Genomic DNA, 15073 nt, shown 5'->3' on the forward strand with positions numbered 1-15073 from the left:
TATTGGTTGATGGCGAGTAAGGATATGTCTACCTATTTTTTCATCCTTGTTGTCAGTAAAACACAACTGTATATTTCAATACACAATCTCCTAAATTATTATGCACATACTATATCAAAGTTTCAGGCATGGCTTCAAAGGTTTCCCACATAGAAATTGATAATTATTCTTAGTACTGAAATTTATGCATCAATTATTGATAAACCTAGACAAAAATTGACATATTTACATGCTCCTTTTCACTTTTTAATGAGTACAGGATTTAAAAAAAAAATAAAGTATGCAGATTGTTAATTTTAGATCATAAAGGAAGATGTTAACAACCAAAAAAATAGAAGAAATGTTAGCTATTACCATCTAAATTAAAAAGAGTCTACTAAGAAATAAATCAGTAAGATTTACTTATTAAAGCTAGTCTAATCCAACCACCATATGATCTTCACTACCACATAGAGTTAACTAACAACCACACTAGCAATGAGCAAATATTTAAAAATGCTTCCTTGATATTAGTTGTCCAACACATAATATATATATAAGTACATTTGTAGATGGAGTAATAGGAATTATTTTTTCATATGTGGACATATGGTTTGCCAAGTACTGCATAAGTAGGGGCCAAATACTGCCACTGACCAGCAAACACACATCTGACTACTACTAACATCCGTACTCATGCTACCTCTTTGCACACAAATGAGCCAATTTAGATATTATTTCCTAAACACTATAATTCCAATCAATAGCGCTAAAAATTATTTCATGCAAAAATTATGAACACAGAAATATTTGCAACATTAACATAATATGTATTGTTTGCTCTCCTAACACTCTCTGCATTAACATAAAACTTGATTTAAAATTTTAAAGAAACACAACAGCTGCAAAATCATGCTCTTCCTACATATAAAAAACATAAAGGAAAGGAAAAAGGAAGAGGAGATTATAACTTTGTAACAGATGTCACATTCTTGCTAAAATTATTATAACGGCATGCACTAATATTTATTTATTCAAATCCTGAGGTTTTTTTTTTCATTTTTGTGTGCATTCTGGAGCAAAAGATTTCTTGAAGTGGCCACATGATGTGCTGTCTAAAGCTTTTCTCACACGAGATGACCAACCATGTCAAAGTTTATTGTATCTTAAAGATTAGTTGCTGGTGTTAGAGAATAAAAATCAGTGAAGCATGTGTGTGGTATAATAGGGACCACAGGGACACCTGCATCACACCTACCAATTATAATACTTGCACTTGAAACTACTGCATCTTTAGTTGTGTCGATCACTTGTGCTACCAGTGACTGTGCATGACTGATGTCTAATCCATAAATTGTAGGCATTTATTATGAAGACATTCTTTCTTAATAATTAAAAATTGCAACTGAACACTACAATCAGTTTGCACTGAAAAAAAGGCATAGAATACACATTTGTGCCTATAAATGCATAGAATAATAAATGACTGATTCTATTAATATTACTTCTGTAATCTTTGCTCCTGAATATACATGAAAAACCTGGAAAAACTTCTCACTTGCCATTCCATAAAAAAAAAAAAAAATTAATAAATAAAATAAGTTTCGGATTTACCAGGAAACAAATAGTAAACATTGTTTTCCAATGAATTGAGTTGAGTGTGGTCTTGGTTATTTCCCTTACATCATAACTATAATTAAAATGTAGCACTTACCACCTTCATCTTCTGAGTCAGACATGAATGTCTCTTGCATGGATTCTGGTGCAACAACTTTGTATTTTTCTTCTGTGATTGTTGTTGTGGTGGTGGTAATAACAGTTTCTGTTACAACCTTTAATGTTTCGACAACGCTGATGTATCCCAACTTCTGAGCAATTGAAAGAGCTGTTTGTCCTTGCTGTAAAGAAAATATAAAATGATTAAATTTGAAGATCTAGTAATACTTGTAAACTTTCACCTCAAATCAGATTAGTTCACATGAACACATAAAATTAATTATAAAAGCAATGTTGACTACTTTTTTAGGATGAAATATCAGTAATCAAATCCTCAATTACATTTATAGCAGAATACAAAAATTAAAAATATAGGAATGCTCAAAAAGTGTTCAAGCTCAAAAGAGAAGCAATGAAGTTAACAGTTAGTACAAATTACTGTATAAGTAACTAATTTTTGCTTTGAATGATCAGGTCTTTATTCACAATGTAAGAATGTAAAAATATTCTCAAATCCATCCTAAAAACGATTTTTAAACATATAGCTTTATTTATTAAAAATAAAACTATTAAATGTTCACTTCTGGGAACACACTTTTCTAGATATGCATTAACTGTTTGCCTATATACCAAATACTGGTAACGTTCATGAAGACACTTTACGTATTAATATAATTGGTAAAATTTCCCTCTAATATTTTTGCAGTAGCTGTTAATTGCCATGTTGCACATACTTTCTGCAAAATGCAAAATCAATTTTAAAAAAAATCATTAATCTGTAATAAAATAAGGGAATGAAAAGCTATAAGATTCTACAACCTGTAGTCATTATCAAGCAAAGGCTAACAAGTGATGAGAGAATATAACTAACTAATTCTCTAGCCTTCTTAAACCCAAAGGTTCATGGCTGCAGCAACACAGGCCTTCCATCTGTCCCTATCCTAAGCAAGATCTATATACTCTTTAACATCCCTACCGATTTCCTTTAGGTCCATCTCAACGTTATCCCTCCATCTTCGTCTTGGCCATCCTACAGGTCTCTTACTATCAGGTTTCCCAACAAGAATCCTGTAAACTCTTCTTTCCTCTCCCATTCATGCCACATGGCCTGCCCACCTAAGTCTTCTTCATTTAATCATTCTAATAACATCTGGACATGAATACAAATTATGTACTTCTAAATTATGTAACCTTCTCCACTCACCTGTCTCCTCATCCCTTTTAGGTCCAAAGATTTTCCTAAGGATCTTATTTTCAAATACTCTCAATTTATGTTCCTCTTTCAATGTAAGGGACCAAGTTTTGCACCCATATAATAATACAGGCAAAATTACTGTTTTGTATATTTTAACTTTTAGTTTCTTAGATATTAAACGAGAAGACAAAAGTTTATGAAGAGAAAAGTAACATGCATTTCCTGAATTAAGCCTGTTTTTTATTTCCTCTTTAATATCATTTTCATTTGTTAGTATTACTCCTAAGTACTTGAATTTGGAAACTGGTTCAAACGAGTTGTTATCAATAATTAGATTTTGATTATTTCCTAACTATTGGTTTTGGCCTGTAAGCATATATTTAGTTTTCTCTTTGCTAACTTCCAAACCTATCTCTTTAGCTGCTTTGAAAAATATTTCAGCATTATTCTTAATTGTATTTATATCATCCCCTAATAAGTCTACATCATCTGCATATGCTAACAACTGAGTCACACCATTTAATTTTAGTCTTTCGTTAGTTTCTTTTACCTTCCTAACAGCATATTCTACGGCAAAATTAAAGAGCAATGGAGATAATGCATCTCCTTGTTTTAACCCATCATGAATTGTAAATTTGTCAGACATATTAATACCCACACGAATTTTACTTTCTGTTTCACTGGTGCATACTTTTATCATATTAACAAGCTTCTTAGGTATTCCAAACTCAACTAATATATTATCTAATTTATCTCTTTTGACTGAATCATACACTTCTTTTTAAATCAATGAATAGCTGATGGACACTTTGATTATATTGAGAATATAGGGTCATATAATTCTATAATTATGACACAGAAATATAAATAAAAATTTAAATCTCAAATTTTCATATATCATTTTTCTTTTATATACATGTGTTTTTTTAACATAAAATGGTATATTGTTTCTCTTTTGTGCTTTAATGTTATGAGTGTTCCAGGGAAAATGTTATATTAATTATGTAAACATTACTAGTAGCTGTTGCTCCTATTGTAGATTGAGACATTTGCTACTTTATAGGTTGACACATAAAAATCAGTAAGAAGTGCTTCAGTGAATACTAATCTGCCAAAATATAAAAGTTCTATGAAAGTTTTGTCATACTTACGCTTGTAACAGCATTAGGTGAAGCCTTATGCTCAAGCAGTAGATTAATGATAAGAACATGTCCTTGTTGTGCAGCCTGATGAAGAGGTGTGTATCCAACACTGGTGCTGCTGTTGACATCCACTCCATGCTGAAGCAAGAATCTGACCATATTGATCTGACCAAAGTGACAAGCTACGTGAAGAGGAGTATAGCCAGCCTGAAAGGAAAGAACATAGTAGCAAATTATTCCAATGAAATTTTTATGTGCCTTGCATATTTAGAATGCACATTAGCAGTTTAATTTGTTTTAATGTTTTATAACTAAACATTTACTTGCAAAAGTATTACAATTAAATCAAATTAATAGCACAGACTTAAAAACACAACATGACATATTTTATTTCATCAAATATTGTAGCTGTTACTTAAAGGGATAACATTGCAAAACAATTTTTTTGAACAACTTGAAGGATGGATGTTTGTTAGGCCTTTTCAACCCTTCAATTTTCAATTATCATCAATCCTGACCAGCTCAGAAAAGCTCTTACGTAAAGTTCATTTGATAAAATATGCAAATTTTATTTTGTAAGTATAATTGACAAATGAATATGGAAATCTTCCAGCATGAAACAAATATAAAAATAATTTCTGTTTGCATTTGAAGTAATTGTAAAAGAAATGCACAGATATATATTTAATTTTTCAAAGGTTATATATTTATATTAAGGATGTTGCTGATCAATCATTACATAATAATTAGTGGCCCATAATGAATCATAGTGATAAAACACTATAAGTGAAATGGCTTTATCCCATGATTTTTCACTTTGTAACAAAACTTTTGCGACGAGAAAAGTGGCAGAATTCGAGCATTCACCTCCCATCACATGGGATGTGTATCAGTGGTATTTGTTGGGCGAGAAATAATAGAAAGTAACTTCCTGAGCTCCGCAAATTCATAATGTAATTTTGATCCTGCTTTCATCTACTACAGAATAGATAGCTTTGGGAGAGGGGGGAGTTGGTGTGGGTTGGTGACTCATTGAATACACAAGTTGATATTCTCCTCTTGGTCCACATAGCAACAGCTTTATGACCTACAAATAAGAAAGCCATTTCTTCAACCTGATTTGTTTGTCGCATTTCCCCATAAAAACTAGGGTGCAAAATGTACACATGTAAATACGGTGTTTGTAATTAATTTCCCACACAAGAGTTAATATTTAATTATCATTGGAAAGCCTTTATTAGGCTTAATTAATTTGTGAGGATCTCAAACTATCATCAAACAGAAATTTCAAATTCAGAATGACATATTTCATCTTGAAATTTTTCCAAGAAAACAATGGTGATAATCATACTGACTTGTGATCACTTACCTTTGTTTTGGCATCGACTTCAGCTCCATTCTTCACTAAAATGGCTGCCACATTGACCCTATCTTCTTGTGCACAAAGATGAAGTGGAGTTAGGCCATTCTGGAAAGAAGAAAGCAAGACAAAGCTATGAATACTTGTCATTTCAATTTGTCTTGATTTTATCAAAAGTGTATGTCAATACTTGAATCTGACTTGAAATAAAGAATTCGAATTCAAATTCTTTATTTGCATGGGCAAGGTTCAGCCTGAGGGTGTTCTGCCACCTAACCCGTGTCATCGATTACATTTAAATTTACATTTCTTATACATATGTTATTACAGTATTAATACAGTGTACAATAAACTGTATGATTTAGTTACAAAATCTATTGATAAAGTAATTGAAATAAATGTATGAATAAAATGATACAAAAATTGTGAAAAGACAACAACATAAAAATAAAATAAAATGAATAAAAAATATTTTTTTAAAAAAAAGTTACATCATAGTATCTGAACACAATCTCTGCTCTACCAAAAGAAAATTCTTTACTTCATTTCAGAAAGATTCTATTTTAGATATGCTCGACATGATCTTAGGTAGGGCACTCCATATTTTTGCAGCAAAATATGAAAATGACGACTAATGCCTGTGTGTTGCAGAGTGGAAGGTTAAATTTGAAATTATTTCTTGTATGGTGGCTGTGAATACTGGTGCGAGGGATCAACATGTCTGCCAGGTACGACAGCTTGCCAGATGTAATAATTTTATGTATAAGGCAATATGTATGCAGTAGTCACCTACGGTAGGGTAGGGAAGTGGGGATGCTTTTCATAAGTATTTTATCCAGCACTGTACATTTGAAAGAGCGAGCTTGGAAAACTCCTGCTTGAAAACCTTCCATTCTGAGAGGCTTACAGGTGAAAGTGCTCCCATCTGCTTAATGTTAAACAATGTATTGTAACTAAAACTTTGTGATTTTCAGAATAGTGAAGTTGATAAAGTTCATAAATAGATATACACTACTTTTAGGTATCTTTAACTGTTTTAGTCATTCTGCTAAAGCATATGGCCATACCAGGTGGGCACCATTAAAGTTGCCTGCTCAGAGACATTTGGAGCTTGATTGCTGTGAAACTTGGTATAGAGGCTATGGAGACCATGGAAAAGCAAATGCTGATGGAAAAAATAGTTCCAATTTTCACCACCAGGATGAAATGTGGCACATAAATCTGGTGCACAGTGAACAACATCCAGGGGCAATATTGAACACTGCTGTACCGACATAAACTCAAATTACTGGTGGTTGTTACTTCAGTGCCACATTTACACCTGTTGGTGAAAATCTGAAGGTGCAAATCTGAATTATCTTTTTCATCAGCATTCGCTTCCCCATGGTTTCCATAGCCTCTATACCAAGTTTCAATGCAATCTGTTGCTTCGAACAGGCTCCAGAGGGTTTGGAGTAGGGCAACTTCAATTGTGGCGACCAGTATCGTTACACATGATGCATAATATGCTAATATATTGAGAAAAATATCTGATGATAAAGTGATTCTTTCAAACAAGTACCATGACAGTTCTTCAGAAAATAATTTCATTAACAATGTTACTAAAAACTTCTTGTTTCAATATTTTAAAGACTACCTGTAAAACTGAATTAATTTCATTCTATTTTTTTGATTACTTGGCATTATACATCCATCCACCCTTTATTATTATAGTTTATACATACCTTAGCTTTGTGATTTGGATCAGCCTGGTGTTCAATGAGAAGAGTTGACATATCTGTGTGGCCTTCTTGCGCACTAAGATGTAGGGGTGTAAACCCAGCCTTTGATTCAGCGTTAGCTTTAGCTCCATACTCCAATAATGTTGTTGCAATATCCATCTGGAAATTTAAAATTTTCACTGGTCATTATATATGTTGAAAATAATAAATTCCCAATACTACAATTTAACAATATAGAATATATTTTATATATTATTGATAAAATTACAACAATTTGAATGAAAATAAAAATGGGAAAATCAATACCACAGTTACTTGTGGAAAGAATTAATTCCTCTGAACTATAAGAAATCAAACTATGAAAAAAAACTGTAATAAGCCAATGAGGTGTTACAAGATGGAATGAAATAAGATTCTTCTTAATGCCCTTATAACAGAACAACGGCACTGTTTCCACACGAACCTCACAGAAAATGTCACATTTTGACATCTGAAAATTCTTGCATTTGCTACACTTCATTCACAAGTTAAGATCTGATAAGTATGTCTCCCCCTACCCCAGAAATCAGGTGAAGTATTGATATTTTATCACATTAATCTTTTATTGCAAAGAGCCAAAATACTGATGTTTTTTAAATTTTTCACCCAAGTTCCTACATTTAAAAACTATAGGATTCGAACTGAGTTCCCACATAGCACCGTGGTTAATATATATTCTCAGGTTTGATCTACAATAGAAGCTCCAAAATGTCGATGTTGAGGACAACTCGAAAATTTCTTGAAAAGAACAGTAGCAAATTCCAGTCTTGAGAGCCAGAAATGACACACCAGCCAATCAAGAGCAAGCCTTGGCTTTCAAAAGGTGTTGTGCCATGGAGATTAGTTTTAATTTATATTTCAAACTTTAAACTTTGTTCTTTCTGTTGCAGATGACCAGAAACTAAAGGAATCACTTGTAACCACTAAAAACATGTTCTATCCATCAAATAATTTAATGACTAAAACAAAATTATTAATAATGGTAGAATGCTATGTTGATGATATTAGTAAATTGGACGAACAAGAGAAAAAGGAAAAATTAAGATGTTTCAAGTGAAATTAATATACACCAGTGTTTATAACAGCACAGCCCTTATAGTTAACTGTATCAGTAACATCTGAAGATTTTTAAGCTCTCGAAATAAATTATGGCATGCAAGTGTGTAAAGGATGATGGGACTATGCCCCATCTTACCTACAATAAAAATATAAAAATGATATGGAATACATTGAACAAGTGGCAAATATGGTATGGAATGGGTAAAAAGTAAGGAGTCATATTCCAGCCTTATTGTTGTGTAATACACCCTTGGGCAAGCTACTGGAAACAATATTACTTATGATGTATGTAATTAGTAGACCTCGGATCTTTAGGTTCTAAAAAGTGTGCTTTCAGGTTCCTAAAATAGCCTCTAAAAGTCCTAAAATAGGTTCAAAAAAACATAAAATAGGTTCAAAAAATCTTAAGTAAGGCTTGAAAAATCCTGAAGTAGGTTCAAAAAAACTTCAAATAGTTCAAACTTTTTGAATACTGCTGATTAGGTAGTCACCGGCAATGAAAATGTGGCACTATAAAACTACATCAGTTGTTGCTTTTTTTAACGAAATCCTGACATAACTTATTATTTCTTGCATACCTGTAAAGGAAAAAATAGGTTAGAAACCTAAAATCCGAGGTCTAGTAATTACACACAAAAGCATACATAATGATTAAATTGGATTCCAAATCTAATTTAAAAATCAGACGAAACATTATAACCATGAGAAATTGAATACATACCTGGTTCTTTCTTGCAGCAATATGAAGTGGAGTGTGCCCATTCTTGGCAGTGGCATGAGGAGATGCTCCTTTGTCAAGAAGTAACAATGCCACATTCTGATGATCATAGTGGCTAGCCACATGAAGAGGTGTGACACCATTCTGTTATGAAAATATATTAGTATTAATATCATATGGAACATATTTCACAATCTTTAACGTGAGAAAATGTTTATTACTGAAAGATCATCATGAATCTTATTTCTGTAATTGAGTTGCCATATCTATCATAACTTCAACTGCTTTATTAAAAAGTACTGTCCACATTAGTACAGTATGTACACACACACATATATATTATCAAAACTCTTCAAGAAATGGTTAGCTTTTTTCAAATTCTTTTTTCAGTCAATACCAAATGAAGAAATTCTAATTAGATAATTTTAATATTTTTGTCCAGCTATCCTTTCTAGCAGGGAGTATTTTCGTTAAGAATAAAGGAAAGTACAAGCATTTTTACTGTCATAAATATTTCTCACAACTGTTAATGAGATAAAAAAAATCTGAAGCAATTTTCATATTGGTACACTTCACTTACTTTGCCCTGAGTGTCCACAGGAGCATCACGCTGAAGCAATAGCCGGGCTACTTTCATGTTGCCATATTTTGCAGCAAGATGGAGTGGTGTGAATCCTTTTTTGGTGGTTGCATTTAAGGATGCTCCATGTTCCAGAAGTACAGATGCAACCTGCAAAGAAAAAGAATACTGTTCAAGTGTGGATCAATATATTATACTGAGCTTGATTTAAAAGAGATACATATTTCTTAAATATAATTGAATATTGACATAAGTTCATATTCATTGAAAATTGTTTCTTCCCTAACTTCTTTTCAACCTAATTATAATGCTCTAATAATGTTACTGCTCAAACCTATGGTGATGCTTTGCCAATGTTTCTGCATTTCATGAACTTACGATTCACACTTATGGAGAAGAAATGGTGAAACTTACTATTTACTTATCTACTGTAGACTATGTGCATGTAACAAACCTATGATATATAAGTACAGAAAATACTGTTTCTTATCAAAAAATATTGATGTGATCATTTTTTAAGAAAAATACAAGATGCATTTTTCAAACTACCACCATAAGTTCTCATTAAAAAGTTGACATTTCACATAATGTATCAACAACATAACACCATTAACTGAAACAGTAGTCAAAACATGTAACATCTTATTTTATCAAATGAAGGGCTCGGGTGTAAAACATGGTAAGTGGCATTTTGGTTATTTTTGAGTTACAAAGTCAAATGTGCCACCCTTCAATTTTGGAGTGAAATTACCATGTCATGCAATTTGTATTGGACTCAGTGAAAACATAACACGAAAACAATTTATCTACAGTACAGCTTCTAATAACTTTTTTCTAAATGAACTCAGAAATGAACAAAATGTCACTTACCATGTTTTACACCCGAGCCCTTCAAATCTTTCAATTTGAATAACCAACAGAAATAATATATTTTGACTACTTACAGCCTTGAAAAACATAATGATGAAGTGCGTATTGACATCCGAAACGTAGTTTGGATAAATTTATACTCACTCACGTAAGTTGTGATTTTTGATACTTTTTAGGTATTTACTCTTTTATATTTTACTGCCTTAACTAATGTTATGACTAGGTCCCTTATTAATAATTCATTATATTTTTTTGTTTTTACTCTTTTACAGTTTAATTTTTATTTTTACTTTTCATGTCTGATAATGGTAGGCATTGAATTAGAGAAGCCTGCATTATTCCAGTCTGCATTACATTGCATGCTGCCAACTGTCAAGTTAAGTAGCCTCAACTTTCAATCTTGTCACCAAAGTTCCCAGGTTAGAGTCCTAGCCTGGGCCTGAAGTGTTCTTTGTGAGTCTCATTTCATCAACTTAGCCAAAACTGGCAGAAAAGGTGCTTAAAATAACCAAAAATACTACATGCCCAGGGAAGATAAATAGACACAGCTTTCATATTTTAAAATACCTGGGCATGCTACTGCTGCATCACATGCACTTACTTTAATAAAGTTTGCAAAGTAAATGTAAGTGAAATCCACTTCCTCTTTTCCTTTTGTCTAAAAGTTACCAAAATGGACCAATAGAATTTCATTGTTAATACATTCATGGAAATGGCAGGAAGATATAGTCTGTATATTAGAATTCTACTTGTCAATCTTTCAGTAGTAATTCATTCATGAAGTTCAAAAAACAAATTTAAAAATGTATATTTACTGTTGCATTACACTACAGGATATTCTTCAACTTTTATCTTGCTTTAAGAAGTAAGAATTCTACATACATTTCAATTTATTTTGAAAATACACTATATATATATATTTTTAAAAAAATTGAAACACAATTAAACTTTAAAAATATGTAATTCTGTCTCCAAGCTAAACTCATGTGAGTTGTATGTTATTCAAATCTAAGGTAAATTTGAGATTAGGTTTGCTGTTTATAATCATATATTAATATGAGTACTTTTGTATCAGTTCTGCATGGTGAAATATATGGAATGAAACAGATCATTCATAAGAATAATAGCAAAAGAAGTAAATATATTCTCCTAAATAAAGTATGATTTCCATATACTGAATAAACTCTAATCATTGTGTTATCACACAGAACTTTTGGTGAATATTTTCCCGTTACAAGTCTTGAAATGTGAAAGTTGCTCTAATCTCAGGGACTAAAGTATATCAAAATTGACAAATTCCTAGGTGATAAAACTAAATATATTCTTCATAATTTTTCTTAGTTTTCAAAATTGTTGCATATAACTGAATAATCTGTTGTGGTGCTGCTGTACACAGACACTTTAATTACAATCCATTTTACAAACATTCAATACATTGATTTAGTGCAATTATTAATATCAGCAGGGGATTTCTATGCACTCGTACCATGTGAATTATACATTACTGAGATGAAAACTTAAGATGAATTAGGATAAACCACTACTAGGAATTTATATTTATTCCTGTATTTTAAAAAAAACATTTTTGAAAAAAACTGTTTATCTTTATGTCAACTAAAACGTGATGATTTTGCATTTTGAATTGAATTTTGGCAAAACATATACTGACTCTACGTTTCTAAATCATAAAATAGCAAAGTACATAAATTAATAAGCAGTGATCGATCACAGAATATTTTAGTGGAAAAATTCGTGACACCAGGATTCTAACTTAGAGCCCCGACACACCATGTCAGCATTCAAGAAACTGGTTAGTCTGGCTAACATGTTTTCTATTTTTAACCCTTAACTTGTGAGGTGCGGTCTCACAGACTGCTTGAGGTTCTGGAAGTTTCAGATTACCACCTTTCCTTCAAGCTAGTGTCGCCACCTTCCATCTACCTTATGCAATAATGACCTTTGCCCTTCTCACAGCATCAGTTTCTCACCAGCTTATCACGTGTAAGGAGTGAAGCTTTGTTTATTGCCAAGTGCGGACTGCCTGACGTACCTCACAAGGAGCATTATGGCGAGTGACACGCAGTCTTCTATTAGAAAATGAAAAACTAAAAATATTTTTGAACACTTTTTGCTTTCTGTAGATAAATTGCACTTACTAGTTGCTAAATATATCGTAAAAGGTTATTTTTTGTGTATATTTTTGACATTACAAGTGCAATGAATATGTTCACATTTGTAATAATTTTTGTAGATGAATAAACTAATGAATATAGTAGCTACTATATAACTTACGTTCTGGCACTAATTGCTGTCAAATCAGTCACTAATACCCATAATGTATTATTCTTCAATATCAGAAAGTTACATTGGTAATTTATGTTGAGGCAGGGGTGAAAATATTCAGAGTGGTCTGACAGACGTACCTCACAAAGTATGTCCCAGTATAAGCACCTCACAAGTTAAGGGTTAATGGACATCTTACTACTCAATTTGTCTGTCACTGTCACCAAGATATGATTTGAGAGAAAGTTTAGAAACTTGCATTTCATTTGGCCTCAACAATGGAAATGCGGTTAGCAAATGACTTGAGATTAACAAATCAAAATGTGTATCAAGCATGAAAGAAAGAGACAGAGAATTTATAAGCAGATCTACGTTGAAAGCAAATTTCTACAATATTTTGATAATGTCAAATGTAAAATTTCTTGTCTGTACATTATCTGTACATAGGGCATATATGTAATGCAAAAGGAAATCAGAAAATTAAACTGTTCCAAGAGTTTGGACCTTAAGACTTTATATGTAATTAAACAGTAACTTTTGCAGAAAAAAATCAATATTTTATCATAAAATGTGGCACTTAATTGTAATTTATTTTAAGGCGATCTCAATTATCATGCATGAACTCTACTCAATGATTGAATGATTTGCTTTATTTTACTTCGCTTCTTGTGCCACTTCTGGCTAATTTGCGAAGATGGGGATGAGTGATCATATGATTAAATTGATGAATGGACACTCACAAACATCCAGGCCCAGGCTGGGATTTGAACCCAGGACACCTGGTGTCATAGCACGATGTGCCTCTACTCAATGATTGAACTCACTAACTATTCATTACATAGAAATGCACTTTATATGTAATTATTCACAGTGATTTAAATGCACAGTACATAAACAACGCATTTTCTTTTCCTTTACTTCCTTAAAAATTTTCCATGAAGACCTAATTTAAGGAAATTTTCGTGCTACATTTATCTTCAAACCTTACCATGTAAATATTCTTAACACCTCTTTCCTGAACTAAAAAATCCTCATAAATCCCTGATTATGTATAAAGAGAAGCACAATATTGTCTTATAATGTAACAAGATTTCTTTCATTTTATTTTCCATTTAATTTTATATTTCTTTTCTTGTTTCTCTTGCAATGCCTGCCCACTAAATAAACTTTGTAAGAAATGGGTTTATTTTTTCAATTAATAATTTTTTTAAAATTTCTCCCAACATCGTGATTAAAAAGTTGATAGGTTTGGTCACAGATTTTATTTTTAAAGTTACTTCCTGTTCTGTAATGTAATACCTTGTTAATAATTTCTAAATGCAAATGGACATGATTGATTGATTGATTGATTGATTTGGTTTATTTTCCTTTGCTTTTTCTGCCACTTTTGGCTAATCTCAAAGATGGGAATGAGTGATGATATGATGAAATTGATGAAGGGACACTCACAAAGAACACCCAGGTCCAGGCCGGGATTCGAACTCGAGACCTCTGGCATCATATCATGATGTTCTAACTACTCTGCCACAGAGGCCGGCAAATGAATGGCATCAACAAAATCTTTACAGTATTTTATATAATTACTAATATCGACTAAATGAGTCATGGTGATTCAGTGGGTAGAGCATCTTGCTGCTGCAGGAGTCCTTGGTTTGATTCCCATTCTTGACCTTGCATAACTAGCTCTAGGATTGCTCTGGGGGAGGGGGGGGGGTATGATTGCTGAAGCAAAGTGCATCACTTCCACCATGGCCAAGATTGAGAATTGAATTGAATTGAATTGAAAAGTCTTTTTATTTACTACAGAGCGAGATTCAGCCTTGGGCTGCTCTACCACCTGAATGTGTGAAGCATATGTGTGTTGTGTTGCATTGTTGAAAGGAAGTCACGCAAGCAGGTGAAATGAGGAATTAACAAGTCAGAGGCAGCAAGGGATCATTTACTTTAGGTGAAAAACAAAGAAAAAAAGGTGAAAAACTGAAAGAGTGCCAACTTTTGTAATTGCTAAAGGGCAGGTTGCCAACTTCAGTGCTGTCAGAACTTTTTACTCTCCAAGTCACTGAATAGGAAAAAATTTAATAAATATCACATTTCAAATAACATGTGAGACTGGAATATCTTGGTAAATATTTACAAGAAGCTTCAGATTACAAATAGTTATTTTTTCTATGGATGCTGCAGTAAACTAACATATATTAAGTAAACCTTGTAGAGGCTGAGATAACCTGTACTCTGGCAATATAACAACATACAACTGAAGTTAGTAACATAAAATAGTCATAAACATCATTTCCAGAATGAGGAAAATTGCACGTGCTCATGTTTAGAAAACATGTCAATGGCAGGGAATCAAAATTTATTTCGGAATTTTCAAGAACGTTATGTGTCAAAATGAATAACTGTCATAAGTA

General features: G+C 32.3%; 1 protein-coding gene across 2 annotated transcripts in view; it reads right to left on the reverse strand.

The window, feature by feature from the left end:
* Positions 1 to 15073, reverse strand: part of LOC145994943 (uncharacterized) — a 103658-nt gene that overhangs the window by 38022 nt on the left and 50563 nt on the right. For both annotated transcript variants that reach the window (XM_083131457.1, XM_083131458.1), the window contains exons 11-16: positions 9510 to 9659; positions 8933 to 9073; positions 7117 to 7272; positions 5402 to 5500; positions 4042 to 4239; positions 1694 to 1877 (exon numbers count right to left, since the gene is read on the reverse strand). In XM_083131457.1, coding sequence (XP_082987583.1) covers positions 1694 to 1877; positions 4042 to 4239; positions 5402 to 5500; positions 7117 to 7272; positions 8933 to 9073; positions 9510 to 9659 — 928 coding nt within the window. The remainder of the gene's footprint in view (positions 1 to 1693; positions 1878 to 4041; positions 4240 to 5401; positions 5501 to 7116; positions 7273 to 8932; positions 9074 to 9509; positions 9660 to 15073) is intronic.

This window comes from Lepisma saccharinum, chromosome 11 (assembly GCF_977018435.1).
Source record: "Lepisma saccharinum chromosome 11, izLepSacc3.1, whole genome shotgun sequence".
NCBI lineage: Eukaryota > Metazoa > Arthropoda > Insecta > Zygentoma > Lepismatidae > Lepisma > Lepisma saccharinum.